Source organism: Capra hircus, chromosome 3 (genome assembly GCF_001704415.2).
Source record: "Capra hircus breed San Clemente chromosome 3, ASM170441v1, whole genome shotgun sequence".
NCBI classification, from domain to species: domain Eukaryota; kingdom Metazoa; phylum Chordata; class Mammalia; order Artiodactyla; family Bovidae; genus Capra; species Capra hircus.
In genome coordinates, this window is record NC_030810.1 from 37,051,071 (window position 1) to 37,074,051 (window position 22,981).

The following is a 22,981-nucleotide window of genomic DNA, read 5'->3' on the forward strand; positions in this document are numbered from 1 at the left end:
GCAGTCGCTTCTCTGTCCCTCCGCTTCCGGCATGCTCACTTTCTTCCTCACTCCGCTCAGATGCAGTGACTTATCATGCTACCACTCCTGTGCATGTGCTTCCAACTCCTTTGATCTTCTTTCCTTTCACTGAACTTTTCTGGGGCAACCACATCCTAGTTAAGTGCAACTGTTAGCTTATTTTGTGATTTCTTTTGAACCAACAAAGTTATACCAACACACAAGAAATTGTGACACTCTGAAGCCTTTGGAATTAAAAGTTGTAAAATAGCAAAAAAAAAAAAGCCAAGAAACCAACAAACAAAGAACCCCATGCATACTGTCTGGTCTCATTTTAAATTCACGACTGCTCCCTCAAACGGGTCTTTAATTCTGTCCTGCTGTCCTGTATTTAACAAGTTGTTTCATTCTTCTAAGTAGTTACTTCAGACCTCCTGTGCTTCCTTCCTTAGTCTTCATCTCAGTTGATGGTCCTTTTCTCATTTCATTGAGAAAAGAGGAGTCCTCGAAAGGGGCCTCCCTCTTGCTCCTTCTACATCCTTTTTTTCTCCCTGTGCTTGCTGCAACAGATGAGCTGTTTGTGTTTCTTCTATCTGGATCTGTCTCTCTAACTTGAGCAGCAGAAGTCATTCCATCTTCACTTTCCAAGGGTTTGCTTCTGCAGTCATCACTCTTCTCTACCTTCATTTTTCCTCTCCTCTGCATCATCATCATTGTAGTATATCCCATCTTAAAAAAGCAAAAACCAACCTTGATTCCACTGCACCCACATTCCTATTTCTTTGATCCCCTTGTAGCAAAACAATATTCACAAATTGTCATTATCCTCTGCCTGGAATATGCTTCCCTGGTGGCTCAGATGGTAAAGTGTCTGCCTGCAGTGTGGGAGACCTGGGTTCAATTCCTTGGTCGGGAAGATCCCCTGGAGAAGGAAATGGCACCCCACTCCAGCACTCTTGCCTGGAAAATCCCATGGAAGGAGGAGCCTGATAGGCTACAGTCCATGGGGTCGCAAAGAGTCGGACACGACTGAGCGACTTCACTTCTTCTCACTTCTTCTGACTGGAAACCACCTCAACTTTTACCAAGGCTTCCTTACATTATGAGTTTGAAGAATTCATTCTGTTAAATAAATGCACTTGATAAGTAGAATGCTGTTTGAGACTATGGGAATGTTTACAAGTTATCCTCTCTCAGATTTGAATAATGAGATGTTTACACTTTACCCAAATTTGTTGAATGCAGAACCCTTTTAGTAAAAGAACCCATGGGTGTTTTGATACTTCTTTTTTGAACATAATTTGAGAAATGTTCAACTACTCAATTTGATAATGGGCAATTTGCTTAAAATACCTTTCTTCTTAGTTTAATTGAGAGAAGATGAGTCCAAAGAGATCCCCAGCCCCTACCCCCATTCAGAATTGTGTCCTCTAATAGTGGCAGAGGTGACACTAAAAGCTTAGAGGCTTCTTAAGTTTCTGTTATTGATTAGGCTACCTACTTTTGCATAATTATTTTTAACCTCAGCCATTGTTATTAAGGTATTTTTCTTATTTACTTTTGTTGAAGGTAAGATGTTAATTTTCTTAAACATGGTCTCCTAAAACAGCAAAGCTTTTTATGTGCCAGTGTTATTTTTTTTTTCTAGCTGTCATCTAATTCATTCAACTCGGGCTGTTCTCATAACTAGATAATATGCATGAACTTGAATTAGCTTATCCACAAGATCTGCTGCCTTGCTAACTGAAATAAATTACTGCTGTGTTTTTAGGTGTCTGGAGTGGATTTGCAGAATGCTTCACACAGAGAAGCGGTTGAGGCCATTAAGAATGCAGGAAACCCTGTGGTGTTCGTCGTTCAGAGCTTGTCATCCACTCCAAGAGTAAGCTTTAGTTTACATATTCAACAAATTTACAAATAGTCTCTAGATCTGTGGATCAAGCTTTTGCCTCCAAGTGTTAATATTTTCCAACATATTTTTTACTGTTATTCTACTATTGCTTAAAGGAAGTTAGCTTTGTAAAAATTTAATTATTAGCTTCAGTTTTCCCTTTTTTTCTCTGATTTCAATCTCCTGGTCAAATTTGAGTTATTCCAGTGTACAATGGAGTCCAACAGACCTATTTTCGACTCTTTGATTCCCTATTTACCAGGTTTGCTAATTTGGAGGCAAGTTACTTAACCTTTCTGAACTAGTTACTTTGTCTATAAAACACTTCCAACACGGAGAAGGTTGGTTAGAAAAACATTCTAGAGGGACTATCAAATGGTCTGTGTGTCTATTATAGCATGTAAAAATTCAAATGTGTTGCACGGAATGTTCTGTTGGAGATTCTGAATTTACAAAGAACAGTATTTCATCATAGAGTGTTTTCCTGTAATAAACTACTCATTTGGTATGGAATTAGAACTCTGATACACAGATGTCAGTGACAAGATGTGTATTTTATATTGCAATATGAGGCAGAAATGTCACCAGTAAGCCCTGTAACCGAAAGCTATGTTTAATTTTCTATATTTTAGAATGGAAGACAGCTGTTCAAAACATAGGCACTTCTGAACAGTAGAAAAACTGCATAGTTTTTAAAAATATGCTTTTCAGTCCACTAAAATGAAGTGCTTTTCAACCTTTTTTTATATCAAGGCATACAGAAAATAATATTTGTTTAGCAAACTGGGTAAACAGATACCTGGCTGTCCCAGGGGCAGGGGGCATCAATGTGTATTTTTTTGCATGCTTATAGCCTCCCCATACCCAGCGGGCTGCAGCCTCACCCCATATGGGCAGCTCTACTGTGCACTGTACTTGCAGCAAGGTCCCTTCCAGACTTAATGCTAGTTTATACCATCAAGACTAATTGAGAGAGGGAAGCAGAATAAAGTCTTCACATTTTTTAATGCAGTTTGAAATTCTAGATTTATTAGAATCCACCCTTAAGCTCTTAGGATACTGAGAAAGTTGTTGAAGCCATCACTTTTATTTCTGGAGACTGAATTTAATAGGAATGTTGGCCAGATTTTCCCTGCCAAATGACAATTCCAGAGAAACAGTTCTGAGCTAGAATGAGCCAATGATACATTTATACGGCCACTTGTGAATGCTTAACCAAAAAATATTCAAAGCATTTTATTAGGTTATAAGGTCAGCTATAAAGGCCAAGCTTTTAATCTAGTCTTTGTTGGTGAGCTGTGGTGGAAGTTTTCATTTGAGTGACCAGTACAATATTTTCAACTGCTAAAAAAAGAAATAATGTTTTCAGCATTACTACATGCCCAAGTCACTTATCCCTCAGGCAGCATCACAGAGTGTCACGTTCATCGAACATTGAACTGTCTATGATTCTAGCCAAAGAATGGTGATGATATTAATGTCCATTACTTGCTCCATTTTTTCAGCACAAAGTTGATTCCACCCGAATAAGGCAATGAAAGGAACTAAGCTTCATATTTTCGTATCTTTGGCTTGCTTATTCTTACATTTATTATTGGTTATCACAGAAATAGAAAATATAGCCAAATTCTTAATCATTTTTGGTCAGTTTAACTAAACTTTGAGACATTCTTCAAAACTCCCGAGGAAGTCATTTCCTAATGTTTGGCCATCAAGGTCCTATGTCTAAATGTGCCTTGAAAAAGAAAGTGTTAGTCACTCAGCTGTGACTTTGAGACCTCATGGATTATAGCTTGCCAGGCTCCTCTCTCCATGAAATTCTCCAGGCAAGGATACTGGAGTGTGTAGCCATTCCCTTCTCCAGGGGATCTTCCCAACCCAGAGGCTGAACCTGGGTCTCCTGCATTGCAGGTGGTTTCTTTACCATCTGAGCCATCAGTGAAACCTTCATGAAAATTCTCATCAGCATGATGGATTGAGTGTTGGTGTTTATGTTTGCACTTTTTTTTAAGTTTTAATTTTTTTAATATTTGTGCTTTTAATTGGTGCTTTAGGACCTTTTTTTAAAGCTTTTTCTCCTAAATTTCTCAGCTACATTTTCAGCACGCTAGAAAGAAATGTTAATATCTACCTAGATTTACTTGGTATATGCTTATTTGAGAGCAGAATTCATGATCTATACTGTACACCTCAATAGAAAGTTTTTATGCCAAAGTAATTTTTTCTACTTATAATTGCATTTCACAGTAGCATTAAGGTTTTCTCTGTATATCCAAAACCAAACCCTTTTAAAATTGGTATCATTCTTTCAGTTCACTAAATTTATTATCATGTGTTGTTTTCTTTTTTCCTGTCTTCCATTTGTATTTCTCTAATATCATTGTTTGATAATGGCATCTAAATGTTTTTGGACGTGTTCATTTTGTGTATTAGTCATATAGAAATATATTTTTTACTTTCATAAGAAACATGTGCTCTCCTACTTTTCATAATGATGTGGTCTTTTTTGGTGGGCCATTTGTCTTCCAAAGTTTGCTAATGATATGTATAGAGAATAATATTTCTCTGCTATTTGAAAAACAAATGGTATAAACCTTATGAATAGCAGCTAACTTTTATCCCATTTCAAAGCTTCTGCCATTTAACTTTAGTTGGTTTTTCCATAGGAGAAAGTAGGTCCAGTATAAGCAGGTGTTATGACTTTGTAGGGAGGCAAAGTGTTTTAAAGTCTTCAGAATTAGAAACATATACCTGTAGATCCACTGGTTTTTGAACTCTGACTTAGGTTGTCCTGTGTGTTAACTAGAGAAATTAATATTAAGCACAGTCTCTATTCACATAAGAAGCCACAGATATAAATTAATTTATCACTACTATTGCTTTTTACTTTAGAGAAACATTTCTGAGATGGTCTCACTTATTCCAATATTTATTTATTCCCTTAGACTCTAAAAGTAGAGAAGAATTAATCATAAATTGCCTTTTTGAGAAAAGTGCTTTTTTTTTGTTTTGTTTTTTTAAATTATCCCTAGGGAGGCAGTTCCTTTAATTTTCTGAGTAAGGAGATTTATTTTTCCTTTTAATTTGCATGTCTGTCATCAGATTTTATGCCAATTACTTGTGTTAGCTATTTGAAGAGTCTTTAAAATAATCACTTTTAATAATACAAAATAATTTTGTATTTTCTTAAGATATTTTACAGGTAGTTTTACAAAAAGAAATGAGTCAAAAAGTAATCTGTGCTGGTTGCACTATTAAGAATTAAAATAATTTCTATGAAATTGAACTGTTTGATTCACTTATAAGCATTTATTGAACACTACTATGTGGTGCTTTTTCTGAGCATCAGGGTTATAGTGATAAATAACCCTAAATTCAGCTCTAATTGAGCTATTATCCAGGGGTGTAAATAGCTTTGTATAATTTATCTATATGCTAACAGTGATGGTTAAATATTTATTGAACGTACACAGTGCACTAGGTACCATACTCGAACTGTATGAAGATATTACATAAGAATGATTATTGCAACATTGTTTGTAGAAGAGGAAATTGGAAATGAAGTATGTAAAATCCCATGAAAAGAATGACTGACAGCAAAACATGTTATATATCCATGAAAAGAAACATATCATAATCATTCCAGGTGACAGGATTTACAGTTCATTAAGTAAAAAAGAAAAAGTAATATTTACAGAGGCATCCATTTTTTACATTAAGAAAAGTAAAATCAAAGCCTCAAATAAGTGGGCTGAAGTGATATCACTTCAGTGTTAGCTGCCCTTGGTGACTGGAATAAACATATACGATAACCTTAAAAAAAAACAAAACACCAAAAGAGCAAGACTTGAGCTGGAGTACACTGATGAATAAGGTAGATCAATGAAATAAATGTTACATCCAGCATTATAGGAACTAACTTTCTGGATCTAAAGAAGCCTGTGAATTTATTGTCCCTTGATGCTTCACACACACACACACACACATGCAGGCACGCACATTTGGGTTATATAACCTGCTAGATGTCCCGGGTTGTGTTATTTGCCTTAACTATACTTCTCATATCTTTACGTTTTGGATGAAGTTAGAGATATAGTTATGTAGGATTTTAACTTTTTTTTTTTTTTTAATGCATGGAGCAATGTAATGATTGTGACATTTAAATTCTTTCTTTCTCTCTTCCTTGTCTTTGTGGTGACAGGTCATTCCTAGTGTGCATAGCAAGGCCAAAAAAATCACTAATAACCAGGACCAAGACACCCAAGAAAAAAAAGAAAAGGTAACCTAACCTCTTAAACTTTTAAAAATGTTTTTGGTTTCTTTTTGCATATCTGAGCTGCAGTTAATATGTGTGTTTTTGGATGAGTATCTGGGTAGAAGTATGGTAGGTTTAGGACTCTCCTGGTGGCTCAAACATAAAGAATCTGCTGGCAGGAGACCCAGGTTCGATCCCTGGGTTGGGAAGATCCCTTGGAGAAGGCAGTGGCAACCCACACCAATATTGTTGCCTGGAGAATTCCATGGACACAGGAGCCTGGTGGGCTACAGGCCATAGGTTTGCAAAGAGTCAGACATGACTGAACGACTTTAAGTTCACTTCACGGTAGTTATAATATCTCCTTTCTATGAACATACCTAATTCTCGCCTGGATGAAGGCCTAGTGAAGTACAGGTGTGAGATGTCATGAAGCCATTATCAGCCATTATCATCTTTTTCTAAATCCTAAGATATTAAGTTGAATTTCTATTGTTTAGAATTGTTTCTTTTTTTAGTTTCCAAATGATTTATTTTTATGAAAAATGTATTTTTAATTTCCATACAAATATTTTTTAAAACGTATTGCTGTTATTTTCAAACCTATTTCAGGTATAACCACAAATTGTATTTTATATAATATCTTGTACCTTGCACATTGGTTGAGGCTTTTTTTATGGCCTAGCACATAGGTATTATAAATGTATATTTGTGATTTAAAAGAATAGCTATTATCTAGTTACAGATTTTTATACAGAGCTATTAGGGAAAACTAACTAACTGGGTTATTGAGGTATTCTATATACTTACTGATTTTTTTGATCAGAGTAACTCATCTTCCATTTTGATGGTTAAATTAATCTACTTTTCATGTAGTTTTTCAGTTTTTATTTTATATTTTTCAAGATAATTTATTAGGTTAAATTTAAAAATTTAATATCCTCATAGGGATATAATTGACCCTTTCATTAATATGTGGCCTTACTAAGTAGTGCCTTAGTATCTAGTTCATCCAATATCCTTGAATAGGACAAATTTCCTTTTATATTGTTGTCTGATAGTTTGTCTTGGAAATTTATGAGCCACACAGAATGAATTCAAGTCTCTGACCTAGTGGATCTGGGCTTGTAAGGAATTCTCTGGGGACACCTGTTTTCTTTTTCCTTTGTTTTCTTCCATCTCATTTTAAGACCAAGGCCAGGAAATATTCCTGTTGTCTTCTGTAATAAAAATTTTGTTTCATTTGCTTTGTTTATTTTAAACTTTACCCATTGAAAGTTTTACCCCATTAAAGGAAAAAAAAAAAAAAAAGCTATGCCTGATTTGATCACTTGGGAATACTATATTTACAGAAATGTATGAGGACTAATCAAGACCCCTTGAGGATTTGGGGAGAAGGGTTCTTGAAAAGGATAAGTAATTAGGATAGGAATTAAGTTGGTACCAAATTATAGAACTATCTGTTTTATCCTGGTTGTCCACCTTCTCAGTTCAGATCTTAATCCCAAAGGTTATATTCAGATTAGCAGTAACATACACTGTGTGTTCAGGATTCTGTGGTTTGTTTTTGGCAACTGCCAGTAAACACAGATAATGTGTAGAATCTAGAAGACCATGGTTATTGTTGCAGAGTTATTAGTTTGTACAAGTTGCAAGTCATCTCTTGCAGAATACTTTAACCTGTTGGTCCTTTTTTGCAGGGATTGGGTTTTGGGGGTTGATATCTTTAGTCCTACTTCACACCTTGTTTGACCTCAAATAGAAACTTTGGGCTAATTAAATTTCTAGCTCTCACTAGATAAAAATGAGTACATACTACATGATTATATTTATATAAAAGTTGAGAAAATATGTTTTTGTAGTGACAAGAAGATCATTAGTTCAGGAGAATAGGGTGCCAGGGAAGAGGGTGATTAAAAAGACTCATGAAGAAACTTTTGGGGTGATGGTTACATGTTCGTTATATTAATTATGGTGGTGGATATGAATTGTACACTAAAATCTGTGCAATTTTTAAAGTCAGTTATACTTCAGTATATTGGAGTGAAGCTATTTAAGACAAAAATTCCCTGCTTTTCTGGAGCTTGCATTTTACTAGGGCAAAGCAAACAATATAGAATTCAGTGACTGCTAACTTTAAAGCAATATGGGAATGAGACCTGAAGACCCACAAAATATGACATCTGGTATATAAGCTTAAAGAAGGGAGATGATCTATCTCATAATTGCTCTTTTTCTGCATCGCCCAGAATGCTGCCGGCCACCTATTAGGCATACAGTGCATATTTATTGCGTAAATAAAGAATCCTAAAAACAGAACAAAACTAAATCTCTGGTTTCTGGTCACTAGGGATTGGCACATGCCCTCTGGGGATTTACCTTCTGATTTGGAATTTATGGTTGTTTCTGGCCTCAGTTATAAAAATATAGTTTTGATTTTTTATCTGTGATTACATATATATGTGTGTGTGTGTGTGTGTGTGTGTGTGTTTTAAAGAAGGGCTTCTCAGAATATTTAGTCTGTCTTATTGCTGGAATTGTGTTGATTCATGTATTGATTCAAATCTCTGAACATTAATCAATTGTCTATTGGAAACCGATAGTGTTACAGTCTCTGTGCTATAGTCAGTGGATATAACATCAAAAAGGAAACAGACAACAGGTTGTGGAGACGTGGACAATAAACACACAGATGAATACAAAGTGGTTACTGATTTAAATACTTTGGGGAACAAGGTAATTAATTGACTAAGGAAAATTCCATATGAGATTTCATGAAGGAAAAGATAAATGTATGATACTTATCAACTCTGGTGTGTTAAATCAAATTGAATTTCAATATTTAGCAAGGATATTTGCATTCAGATTTTTTAAAAAAATCCAGTAAGAGCCCAATAAAACCACAAGTCAATGTATAATAAGTCTACCCAGCTGAATTCCTTGGCATGGAGAAGAAGTCATCACTAAGTTAACATGGCAATAGTTAACAATGCAACCATAAACCCCAAATCAGAAGGTTAAATGGAACACAGGAAAATGACTTTTGTCTGGACAGCATTTGCCAATATCTGGTGACCTAAGCTAGAGATGTTTGTTTTGTTTCTAGTTTATTTATTCAATAAATATGTATTGTGTATCTATTAGGTACCAGGCAGTGTATCAGATAAGTGTACCAGATAAGTGTACTTATCTTCCCATAAGTACCAGGCCTTATGGGAAGATGACAGTTAGCCATGTTAGTGAATCTTTGGAGAATTCAGAGGTGATTATTGCCCCCAATGGACAGAGGAGCCTGGTGGGCTACAGTCCATGGGGTCTCAAAGAGTCAGACATGACAGAGCGCAGCACAGCAGTATATTGTTGCCCCAAAGTACTCCCACTTGTGAGTCAATTGATCATATGAGAATCTACATCTCTATTACAGGATGATGTTTCAGTGGTTACAGGATGTACTTCACTAGGCTACTGTTCTCTGTGATTATAGCTTGTGTACAAAGCATTATTTTACACCCTGGAATGACAAATTACCTTCACTCCAAGAAGTGCATATATGAATGTGATATGTAGTGAAATAACTGGAAGTGTAATTGGTATGATAGAAATATACCCAGAGTACTAGGGGAGACGTTCCCAAAGATGGGAGGTCACGTGGTGACTAAACTCTCTCTTTAACAGTTATTATTGATAGAAATAATTCCTTTTAGGCATTTTTTTCCTCCTTAATACAAAAGCAATCATGTTCTCTAGAATTCCTGACCGTCAGAAAGGAGACAATAAAAATCACTTGAAACTATTAGTAGAGGTGTAGGTTAGAAATAAAAATTTGGGCTTGAAATTATTCACATTAAAAAAGATAGAGGAAGAAAGTGACTGAAAAACTAAAAAAAAAAAAAGTCAAGCAGGTCTTGAGTAAATCTCTAGTTTTTTCTTATTTTGTTTTATTTCAGTTCAGTATTTTCTGACCTCTTACATAGAATGTGGAACATCAGACTTCATAAAAATGCTGTTATCAGCTGTAGATTCATAACTCTTTGGTATTTTCTTTCTAAATTTTCTTCAGTATTATTTCATATGTTTTCTTTCTTTTAAGAAAATTGTGGGCAGTCTTCACCACTGGGAGATGTCATTAATAGAGTAGTCCTCTGTAGTTAGTTATCTTCGTTTTCTTTTTGTGTATTACCCAAATGAAAATGCTGTTTCCCACTAAACATAGTAACATAGTAATCCCTAAAAGTATGGTTATATTAACCTTATAAAAATATATCTATCCCAAATAAGTATATTTTATTATATGTGAAATATTACTCCAATAAGGTTGCTATTAAGGCATGCACCTATTCCAAGGGAAAAATCTGGATTTGTCAGACTCTGGAACTAAGAGGAACCTCATGAAGGTATTTGCAAAGATCAGAATGATCTCTTGTGACCCTCTTGATGACACTTAGAGTATTATAGGATGCATGCTCTCTAATTATTCTTAATAGCAACAAATAAAACAGCATTCTATCAGGGATACTCTACATTGTGCTAATGTTTAGAACTGGCTGATAATTCTCAGACTAATGTGTATTCAATTGTGATACACACATGTACAGCATGTGGACATGTGGCTATCATGCAACATTAGTATAAATGTTTTTATTATCTTATATATTTTTGTTTTATAGTAACACACCAGTGAGATCAAGGAGATCAGGGAGAAGGTATAAGCATTTCTAATTAAAATTACCAAATCATTTTGACTTTGTGAATCTAGATTCACATATAAAAATGCTTCTGAGTTAGTTGTTTCTGTGAAAAGGGATTTCTTAAAAGACTGGCACATCTAAAGTAATATACGTTTAGTTTCACTATTTCTTAAAAAACTCGGGGAATATTAGATTTAAATAATGCTTCTTAGTCTCTAACCAATCAGAAAGAGAGACTTTAAAAGACTGAGTTTTTAATACCCCCAAAGGTAGGAGAATATTTTGGGCTCACAATGAGGTAAGAGTCTCTCCTTTTCAGATACACAGAGGATTTCAGCTTTTGTCCTGTAACTTTAGCCATGTGTCAGATGTAGACACAAAAATGCAAAAACACTGGTCTGTCTGGCAAAAAGCTGTTCTTTACATTGGAACTGAGACATGTTCTTGTACAAAAGGACATCCGGGCAAACAATCTAAAAACATGTTTGCTGTTTTCTCTCAATCAAGAGAGAGTAGATGCCCAAAGAACCAGTATGTAATAGATCCTCATCATTCCAATTAATATCACTAACTTGCCAGATCATAAAACCAGACTCCACTCATTACTTCTAATGGTGAATAATTTACAGCTGAAGTACAAATCAGAACCAAAGCTAGCTTAATATTAGAAACAACAACAACCGCAAAATAGAATTGAAAATTAAAAAATGGAAAAACAGTTAAAAAGACAAAGTTCTGTTGCCATTGGGAATTTACCATCGGAACCAGGAAATCATGTGTATGGGCTTAAACAATTTATGGGATTGTATGTCTCAGCCATCACAGTTCATTGTCTCTGGAAGATGAGTATACTTGAACATATCAGTGGGGCTTTCAAGACTGACTAATAAAATTAAAGAAAAGAAACTTGACCTTTGAAATTATGCAGAATGTAACAGTGCCAGATGTTTATTAAAATTACCAACATGGGAACCTAAAAGGTGGTTATCCTGGTTCAGAGAGAATTGGAGAGAGTATTTATATTTACTGAAAAAAATGTTTAAGATTCAAATTTAGACACTAAACTTGTTAATGTCTTATAAGGTAATGCAGCTATAATTTGTTAAAATAACTTACATTTCTACAAGAAATCTAAATGCTCTTTTTACAAAATTTATTTATTTATGTATTTGGCCACACTGGGTCTTTGTTGCAATTCATGTGCTCTTGGTTGCTGCCCATGGGCTTTTCCTGGTTGCGGCAAAAGGGGGTTGCTCTCTAGTGGCAGTGCATGGGCTTCTCATTGTGGTGGCCTCTCCTGTTGTGGAGCATGAGCTCTGGGGGAAGGGTTTTGGCAGTTATGGTGTGCAGGCTTAGTTTTCCCACGGCATGGAGGATCTTAGTTCTTGGACCACGGATTGAACCCATGTTCCCTGCATTGCAAGGTGGAGTCTTAATCTTGGACCATCAGGGAAGTCCTGAATATGCAATGCTCTTGAACAAGAATGGTTTGTGTTACTGTCATTTTTCTCAATGTTAATATGTCAGAGAACTGGAACAACATGAATGACAACCAGTTATTTGCTCATTCAGCAAACAGTTAAGGACGCTGTTCTCAGAGCTGAGCATGTCCTATGGTCTGTTTTCTCTACTCTCACAGAAGTTCTGTTCACCTGGCCCTCCCTATGCATACTTGCTCCAGCCTTTGTTGCCACAGTGAGAGCCTGGACCTGCCTACACTCTTCTCCCATATGTGGTAGAAAGATGCCTGGACATCTGGCAACCCACATTCATACCGTAGGGAGCCCAGAATATGCTTATCCTACATTCTTTGTGAGCATGTTGGTAGAAGTGAAATAAATAGGTCATATAAACAATTGCCCCTTAAATATATTTTAAAGTGCTATTAAAGAGAATTCATATCTTTTACTACTATTTTAAAAGCTAGCTCTCCTTGTCCTAAGCTTTGTCTTTCACTTAGAATGACCTTTGATTAGATGTTATCCTGAATAAATTTGAGTGTGTGTTTTTCCTTATGGATGCCAAACAGTGTTTTTCATTTTGGAGGAATTTATTACATGTCTGCTTTCTGTAATGGACCAGTCATTGTCCATTTACTGAAGTGTATCCTGCCATTAGTGGCTTTGTCCTATAAAGCATAATTGATTGTGCTTTATTGAAATCCTGTAGCAAAACAAATCTTAATTCAGTTATTTTGGCATCTGTAGGGAGCTTGGGTATATCGGCTCCTATTCTTTCCAGCAGCTTGCATCTCTCCGTAGTTTGGCATGTTTTATTTTTCCCAGCATTTAAGAAAAGGTCTGCATTGTATAAAGGTAATATGATCATAAAGTCTACTTTAATTAAGTCTCTTTAAACCAAATATTGATATACTGTATCATTTGGTTTGTAAATGTAAAGAATGCGTATACAGAAATACAAAAGGTATTCATCGTAAAGCTTTTTCTCTCTCTCTTTTTAAAACATTGAAATATGTGTTAACTATTTACAAATTATAGATGAATACTTCTTCAGTTAGAAAGTCTTGGTATTTCAAGTGTTTATAAAGAATGAAATCTGTACCTTTTATAATTGAATAAAAAGTTGAAATTATCATAAGATTAACACATTGGGTCATTTTTATATCTAAGACATTTTTCAAATGTCTTTCATTTGAGTTATTTGGTCAGAAACAAAGAAAACTAACTCTCAACAGTGTAAAGAAGATACATATAATTGATTTTGTCACTGGAGAAAGGAATGCATGCTTCTGGGAGGGTCAACAGTTTTAAAAGTTGTGCTTTTGAATTCCTGTTTTCTGTATTGGTGTATTTATATCACATAGTCACTTTACATAATACCATAGAGAATAAAAAAATTATAATCCTAGTGATATGATGAAAGTTGGATACAGTCAAAATATTTACAGATTATCTTTTAATCCTGTTTGTCATTGAGGAAGAGGTTGAACAAAGGCAATTAACTCTTCTCTCAAATTTTGCATCTTCAGAGGCGAGGAACTGCTCCACCGCCAATGAAACTGCCTCCTCCTTATAGAGCTCCATCTGATGACAGTGATGAATCTGAAGAAGAATGTGCATTTACCAACAGTGAGTTCCTTTTCATTGTTTGGGATAGATGCATAACATTAAATTATACTTTAATGATTGTTGTAAATTATCAAATACAGTGGTGTGGGTTCTTAGAAAATGTGTATGAACATATCTTGCTGAAAAAGAAAATTCAGATCTCCTAACTTTTGTGACTTTATTTTCCTAAGCTTTTGCCTTTGACAATATAACAGAGTGAATATCAAAGGCAACTGGGTGGTAAACTTTTATCTACAGTCCATCCTAGTCTTACTATTTGGTTGTGAATATAAAAATGGTAAGAAGTCCTTGAAACTGGAGTTTGACCAATAGTAATCAGAGTTGAATGTAGATGTTAGTCCTTGATTACTTGCTGTGCCCAAATGAATGGTGATATTGACAATGCAAAATTATAGAAGGCCCACCAAGTCATAATTTTCGCCTTTAAATGTCGTTTCATGATGTCCTTTTACATTAGTTGCATCAAGTATACATTTACACATATTTAAAGGAGGCTTTATTTAAAAGCATTTACATTCCTTTTATGCATGTAAACTATATGTAGTTAGATCTCATTGCTGTTGTATACAGAATTTGTTTCAGAGTGATGAAAATGCTCTAAAATTAGATTGTGATGAGGTTGCACAATTTGTGACTATACTAAAACCTACAGGATTATGCATTTACATGGTTGGCTGTAATGGTTTTTGGAATTTATATACTTTAAAATAATATTTTTCCTTATATAGAAAAGGAATTTGATACAGACATTGAAAGAGTGAAAATTTGGTCTCCAGTATTTCATAGTGTGTGACCTTAAGTATTCCTTCTTCTATGAAAATAATGGTACCTATTTTATAGGGGTTGTGATGAGGATTAAAATATGGTGATAAGGCTGTTAGCCTTTTATATTGTGAATCTTCAAAAAGTATTATAAAGTTGACTATAACTTTATAATTTTCTAAATATAAAATAAAATATAAAAATAAATATAAATAAACAATTAGGTTGACTATAAAAACTTGCTTTGTACTTTGTGATTTTATAGAACACTTTCTCGTGCATTTTCATTTATTTGACAATCTTTGTTGAAAACCAACTGTTTTTCACTAACAGTGCTAAGTGAGTCTGCTCTGAGATAAATGAAACTTTGCTGCTTTTTTTCTCAGTGGGGTAATCCACCTGGAATGGAGGATACAAAGGCATGGAAACAAAATTTAACAAAAGTAGTGAAGTGCCTTGGTTCTCAACCTCTTTGAAGGCGCAGCACATACTGGATACAATTGATGTATGTGTGCACTTGTGTAATGTAACCCTTTGCTTTGATATTAGTTATTACAGAAGCTGCAGAGTGGAGGTAGCTTGTTGATTATTCATAATTTCTGGGTTACTAGAAGGCCCATATTTGCTTGGTTGTTAGGAAACCTGGTTTAAGCATATGACTAAGATTACATTCTAACCCTATTCACTTAGTTGTGAATTCATGAACAAGTTTCTTAACCTTTTCATGGCTTTTCACTTTCTCATGTATATGGAGGAGAGGGGATATCTTATAATAACCTGTCTCATAGTATTGCTGTGAGCATTAGAGGGGAAAACATTTAAAGAACTTAGTATAAGGACTGTGATACTTAGTAAATACTCCACTTTACCATGTGCCAGGTCTTCATATGTATCATTAACTCAGTCAACATAATAATTTTGTGAGGTCTCTATACAAATAAAGAAATAGGCTCAGAGAAATTAAGAACTATGTCAAAAATTACACAGCTAATAAATAGTGGAAATGGAATTTAAACCCAGGCACTCTGACTCCAGAGCTGGTACAGTCTATCATCTATTCTTCCCATTAGTTAAAATGGTAATATCCCAGAAATAGGAGCAGCATGATTGGGGGTGGCCCAGGGGTAAAGAATCTGCCTGCCCATTGCAGGAGACAGGAGATGCAGGTTTGATCCCTGGATTGGGAATGTTGGTGACTGAGCACACATTCAGTGTCAATCACTGCGCCTCCTGAACCCCACTAACACTGTGAGTGTGTGCTGTGAACACACATGTACACGTGGTCTTGGAACGGCTCTGTCTAATGGCGTCAGATGGTATCCACTGTGTGTGCATGTGTGTTCAGTTGCTCAGTCATGTCCAGCTCTGACCCCATGGACTGTAGCCTGCCAGGCTCTTCTGTGGGTGCAGTTTTCCAGGCAAGAATATTGGAGTAGGTTACCATTTCCTACTCCAGACACTGAATGCAGATATAGACTTCTAATAACAAAGTCATCTTTTAACTATGACATTTCGCAGATTCTCCAGCAAATTTGAATTTCACAAGTTTCTCCAGCTGTGAATATGACTTTCCATTCATTTTGCTCCCCAGTTTTTTCCTTCTCAGTGTACATTTCCTTCCCATTGAATTTACTTTTAATTTCTGCAGAAGGGTTTGAACTGTATGGAGTTGTGACATAGTTCACAGTTAAAATGTATGTGAACTTAAAGCCTCTAGCTTTCCTGAATTTCTTCTTGATATGGATCCTGTGAGCTTTTATTTGTTCCTTCAATTCAGTTCAGTTCAGTCACTCAGTTGTGTCCGACTATTTGCGACCCCATGAATCGCCAGGCCTCCCTGTCCATCACCAACTCCCGGAGTTCACTCAGACTCACATCCATTGAGTCGATGATGTCATCCAGACATCTCATCCTCTGTTGGCCCCTTCTCCTCCTGCCCACAATCCCTCCCAGCATCAGAGTCTTTTCCAATGAGTCAACTCAGCATGAGATGGCCAAAGTACTGGAGTTTCAGCTTCAGCATCTAACTCTTATTAAATGACTGCTCTGCTCATCTGTTCAAAAATTAAAAGTAAATTAGTTCATTGTTTTATCAGATTCTTATTGTTCCCACACTAAGCATTTCTTTTTACAATGGTGAAAATATGATTATATAACTTTTCTGTGGTTCACAACAAGGAAGTGGACAACTGGAATCCATGCCTTAGGCCTACTAGGAAGTGATGATTGTATTAGAGAGATCACTGTCATGAGGTACGCATGATTCTAAAGTGTAGTTTAATCTAACTTAAGTCAGCTTTAGTAAGTTACTCATTTGTAAAGTTTATTCAGTCAAGAGATACTTACTGAGTGGGTATTTTAGGTGGGCAGACACTGTCTTAGGGGTCGGCAACATAGGAGGGAACAAGATTTCTACTCTTACTGGCTTATATACTAGAGAGGCAAAAAGCTTATAAATAATAAAATAGTTTAGATATTATAAGTACTATAAACACCAAATAAACAAGGTAGTTTGAGAATAAATCCCTTGGAGGAAGCAAAATTAAGTGAAATGGGAAGTCCGAGCAAGGTAAGACCTAAATGGCGAAAAAGGACCAAAGAGCTGGCTTTTTAGTCATCATATTGATCAGTTGTTTTTTTTTTTTTTTCCCCCAAAACTGTGCTTCTCAGTAACACATTTAACAACCAAATACAGATGGGCACGTACACACATGCACACATGCTAATATGCATATATAATTAAAATAAGGGTGTCATGAAATATTGCTTATCTTTATAACATATGAAGAACTTCTTTCTTACTACTTTTTTTTTTTTTTTCCCCTGCCGCATGGTTTGCAGAACTTTAGTTCCCTGACCAGGGTTTGAAACTGGCTCACAGCAATGAAGGGCTGAATTCTAACCACTGGACCACCAGGGAATTCTCCCTATATGGCTCTATTTCAGTTTTTAAAATGCGTTTGCATCTCAGTTTATTTCTTGATCGACTAATAAGTCACAACCTGGAGAATGAAAAGCACACATCTGGAGCTGTGGTTCTCAAACGTTGGCTTGCATTAGAAGCACCTGCTGGAAGCTGTTCAAACACTAATTCCCTACCCCAGTTTCTAATTCTTCACACCTGGGAGCACCCAATAATGTACATTTCTAGGTAATGTTAATACTTCTGATTCAGGGCCCACATTCTGAAAACCACTGATCTGGATGGTATTAAACTCATGGAAACTGGTGAGGTAGTGTAACGCATATAGACAGCAGCAAGAAGGGAGTCCAGCCCTTGCCCAGCATAAGAGCATCCAAGCGTAAGAATACTCACAGAGTATAAAATTAGTTTAAGAGAATGTGTTTCAAGAAGGGTTATGTCACTGAACCTTGGTGGTCAACTGTGGAAGGATTCTGAGAGGCTGAGGAGGTTGGAGACAGAGTAATAACCCTTGAATTTAGCAACATAGTATTGCTGGGGATACTTAGCAAAATAAACAAGGTAATTATTGTTCAGGTTGTTGTGAGAATTCAGTGTTTCAACCAATACAGGCATACCTCCTTTTATTGTGTTTTGCTGGATAATTTTGTAGGTTTGTGGAAACCTGCATTATCAGATGATGTTTAGCATTTTTTAAGCAATTGAGTGTTTTTAAATTATGGTATGTGCATTGTTTTTTAGACATAATGTTATTGCATACTTAGTAGATTATAGTATAAACATAGCTTTTATCACTTCGTGGCAAATACAAGGGGAAAATGTAGAAGTAGTGGCAGACCATGGCATCCAGTCCCATCACTTCATGGCAGCTGGACAGGGAAACAATGGAAATAGTGACAGACTTTCTTTTCTTGGGCTCCAAAATCACTGCAGAGCATGACTGCAGTCATGAAATTAAAAGACGCTTGCTCCTTGGAAGGAAAGTTATAACCAACCTAGACAGCATATTAAAAAGCAGAGACATCAGTTTGCCGACAAAGGTCTGTGTAGTCAAAGCTATGGTTTTCCTGTAGTCTTGTACGGATGTGAGAATTGGACCATAAAGAAGGCTGAGTATCATAGAATTGGTGCTTTCAAATTGTGTGCTGGAGAAGACTCTTGAGAGTCCCTTGGACAGCATGGAGATCAAACCAGTCAGTTGCAAAGAAAATTAATCCTGAATATTCATTGAAGGGATTGATGTTGAAGCTTAAGCTCCAATACTTTGGCCACCTGATGTGAAGAGCTGGCTCATTGGAAAAGACCCTGGTGCTGGGAAAGATTGAAGGCAAAAGGAGAGGGGGGTGGCAGAGGATGAAACAGTTAGATAGTATTACTGACTCAATGGACATGAATTTGAACAAACTCCTGGAGATAGTGGAAGATAGAGGAGTCTGGCGTGTTACAGTCCACGAGGTCGCAGAGTCCGATATGACTTCGTGACTGAACAACAGCAAAGCTTTTATATGCACTGTGAAACCAAAATGACTCAAACTATGACTCACTTTTTTGCAGTAGTCTGGACCTGAACCTCACAGCTCCCAAGTATACTAATATAGAGAGTGTGTTACATAACAGGCATTTATATTATAGATCACTCATTTAATGCAGAGTTGAACATATGACATTCTGGTGCCTAATTGCCATAAGATGTCGTATAATCATCTTAGCAATAAGAACTTTTTGAATTTTAATTAAGAGTTTGAAACATTCAAAATTAAGAAATAGGGCTTCCCTTGTGGTTCAGTGATTAAGAATCCCCATGCCAATGCAGGAAATCCAAGTTCAATTTCCAATCCAGGAAGATCACACATGCCCTGGAGCAGTTAAGCCTGTGCACCGCAACCCTGGGGCCCACGTGCTGCAGCTACTAGAACCCACAGGCCCGAGAGCCTGTGCTCCATATCAAGAGAAGCCCCCACAATGAGAAGGCTGCACACCACAACTAGAGAGTGGCCCCCGTTCTTCACAACGAGGGAAAAGCCCACACAGAGACAAAGACCCCAACACAGCCAAGAACAACAATAAATAAAATTCTGTTTTTAATCAAGAGGCAATATCCACATAAATGCTTACCTGTTGACAAAACTACCATTATCAAACCGGCATGACTGGTCAAAGGGAGGTATCAGTGGTGCATGGTATAATGTTTAATACCTAAATTTAAAGTTATTTAGATTGCCTTGTCAGAGGTTTAATAGCATCAAGGGGATGAAATGATAACTCAGTTCACTGACATGTGATGACTTTCCAGTCTATTTCCAGCCTTAACCTTGCTCTGATATCCTGACCCAGATTTTCAGTTGGCTGCTGGAAAGATGTCATAACTTTATTGTCTTTCTTTCTGAAAAGTGAAAAGTGAAAGTTGCTCAGCTGTGTCCAACTCTTTGCGACCCCCTGGACTATACAGTCCGTGAAATTCTCCAGGCCAGAATACTGGAGTAGGTAGGTGTTCCATCTTCAGGAGATCTTTCCAACCCAGGGATCAAACCCAGGTCTCCCTAATTGCAGGCAGATTTGTTACCAGCTGAGCCACCAGGAAAGCCCTTCTTTCTGAAAATGAATCAATAAATATAGATAAATCTTCTTTCTCAATCTCCTCGTATTTGTAGTTTCATGTTTTTATTGCCACAATTTTAGTAGCTATGTGGTAGTAGCCACAGTTCATTAAGTACCTACTATGTGCCATAAATTCTCTTCAGCTCTTTAAGTGCATTCTCAGAAGAGCCTTTGAAAGGTGATCTCTTCTGCTGATTTCAGCTGCATGTTACATTCTTTGGAATATCTTGCCTGACTCCTTATTCTAATACTTATTCCTGTATTTTTTTTTTTTTTTGCAAATAAATGAAAGAAGGTAGGTGACTTGCATAGTCCCATGGGGTGCACTGAAAACCCAGGTGTGCTCCTGGTGCTTTGGAGGTACCTTTTCTCCTGAACTGTACCATCCATGTGGTTTCAGAGCGTTCTGTCCAGAACAGCTTGACGTCTCTTTCTCAATGTGCCACCCATTATTCTATCTTAAAGTCCCGATCCTCAGGGAGAGGAGCCGCAGTCTCCACAGAGTCCTGCTTTGTTCACTTTCAATCCCAGAATGTAAATGCTTTTATATCACTTGGGTCATTCTAACCTGGTGGCATTCAGTCTTCCAATTACAGTTTTGAACTGCAGGGAGCAGAAGGTTTGGAATGACTTTTTGTAACATAAGAGAGTGAAGCAATGAGAATCTTACAATTGACCTGTCTCTTGATGCATATGAAGTCTTAGGAATTCAGAATGTAATTGACTTGTCTGACACCTTGCTTTTAAGTGATATAACAAAGATTTGAATAGAACCTCCTGCTAAAGACTTTTTAAAGCCCCTTCTTTATCCCTTAATTCCAGAATAGCATACTCTTCTGAGGTGTTTTGTTTTTCCACATTTTTTCCCCCTCAGTAAGGATTTGGTTTAACTATGACTCTGATACATCATTATAGCATTTTGCTCAGATTTCCTCCCCCCATTACATGTCATAATGTAATATTCAGTATAAGGAATATATTTGGAATATGAAGCGCAATAAGGTTAGCCTGTGAACCACATCACACAAATAAAAATTAGATTACCAATACCTTGCATTTTGTGTTTTACTTTAATTCTTATTTTATGTCAGTTGTTTTTAAGGATTGGATACTAGCTAAGACCCTCTGAAATGTGATTTATTATCAGATCACTCAGAATCAGATTATGTATAAGTTTAGAGGGGATGGCTTTTTATAAAACAACTTTATTGAGACATAATCCACATTATCATACAATGCACCTACTGAAAATGTCCAATACAGTAGCTTTTAGTTTCATACTAAAATAACTGTTAACTGTTTTAACAGTTATTCACAAATAATAAAACAGTTGTCAATCTTAAAAACTCAACAACTAAAATAATATTTTGAAAATAGTACGTTGAGCTATATATTAACTGTAAATATGAAAAAAATCTTCTAATCAGTATTATCTACTTAGAAAATATGAGAACTTTCCTAATAGAAATAACAGAAAATTTTTTAGAAATCCATTAATAAAATATTTATAAATGTAGATCATTCAATGTTCCATAACTTTTTAAGTTACTGTTTGGCAGTGTGATAAAAACTATAAACCCACTCACTCTCAAGAAAAATGTGTACAGATTCACAGAAATAGTCCTCTGTATGCACACACATGCACACACTCACACACACTTCTAAATAGGCATCATATGGCGTTAGTGAAAGTCTTGAAACCCACGTAAAGTAATTCGAATCTAATTAAATGTGTATGGGGCATTGGTAGTGGTAAAGAATCCTCCTGCCAGTGAAGGAGCCACAGGAAATGCAGTCTGATCCCTGGGTAAGGAATATCCCTTGGAGAAGGGAGTGGCTACCCACTCCAGTATTCTTGCCTGGAGAATTCCATGGCCAGAGGTACCTGGCAAGCTACAGTCCATGGAGGTCACAAAGAGTTGAACATGACTGAACATGCACACACACACACTAAGTGTATATAGGCTTTTTAAAATATGAAAATTTTATTGAACATTGACTTAGAAATGAAATGTTAAGTGATTTTGGAAAAGAAAACTTGAGAGAATGGGGCCATGCACTTCCCTAGTATCTGAATATATTCTTAACTGATTGCTTTCAAACTCAACCTGGAACTTTAGAAATGAGTGAGAGAGTTTTTGGCTGTCTGAATAGTTTTTCTCAACCGTGGACTACTGACATTTGGACTTTAATTCTTTATTGTGGAGGACTGACCTTTCATTATAGGATGGTTAACAGCATCCTTGGTCTCTACTCACTAGACGCCAGTAGTGTCTCCCTCCCACTCCAGTTGTGACAACCAAAAATGTCTTTATACATTGCCAAGTTCCCCTGATCTAATGGATAGGGTATTCTACTGTTATTTGTAAGTTGGGTGCCAAAGGCACTCTGTTGTATGTATGGGATAATCTTGTACAGTAAAGAATTACCCTGCATAGGATACCAGTAGCACTGTTGATTAGAAATATTGTTTAAAACTACTTATTAAAGCAATTTAGTATTTGCTTTAGAATGATCTATAATAGACCTAGAGTCTATTCAGAATTTGGAATATAAAATTATTTTTGAAATACTAGAAATAGGATAAATTGGTCTATAAACAATGGGTTAGATAATCATTTGGGGAGAAAATATGCAGATATTCACTTCTCACCAAAATTATAAGTGAATTCCAAAAGAATCATGTACGTCTGAAAACTGAAATCCTAAAAATATTATAAAAGTCTAAGATTTTAAAAAGATACACTCTTGGTACAGGTTAACATCTTTTGATTT

General features: G+C 36.1%; 1 protein-coding gene across 3 annotated transcripts in view; it reads left to right on the forward strand.

Annotated features, from left to right (window-relative positions):
- PATJ (PATJ, crumbs cell polarity complex component) overlaps nt 1-22,981 on the forward strand; it is a 386,097-nt gene that overhangs the window by 150,434 nt on the left and 212,682 nt on the right. For all 3 annotated transcript variants that reach the window (XM_018044918.1, XM_018044920.1, XM_018044927.1), the window contains exons 25-27: nt 1,772-1,882; nt 6,093-6,170; nt 13,824-13,923. In XM_018044918.1, coding sequence (XP_017900407.1) covers nt 1,772-1,882; nt 6,093-6,170; nt 13,824-13,923 — 289 coding nt within the window. The remainder of the gene's footprint in view (nt 1-1,771; nt 1,883-6,092; nt 6,171-13,823; nt 13,924-22,981) is intronic.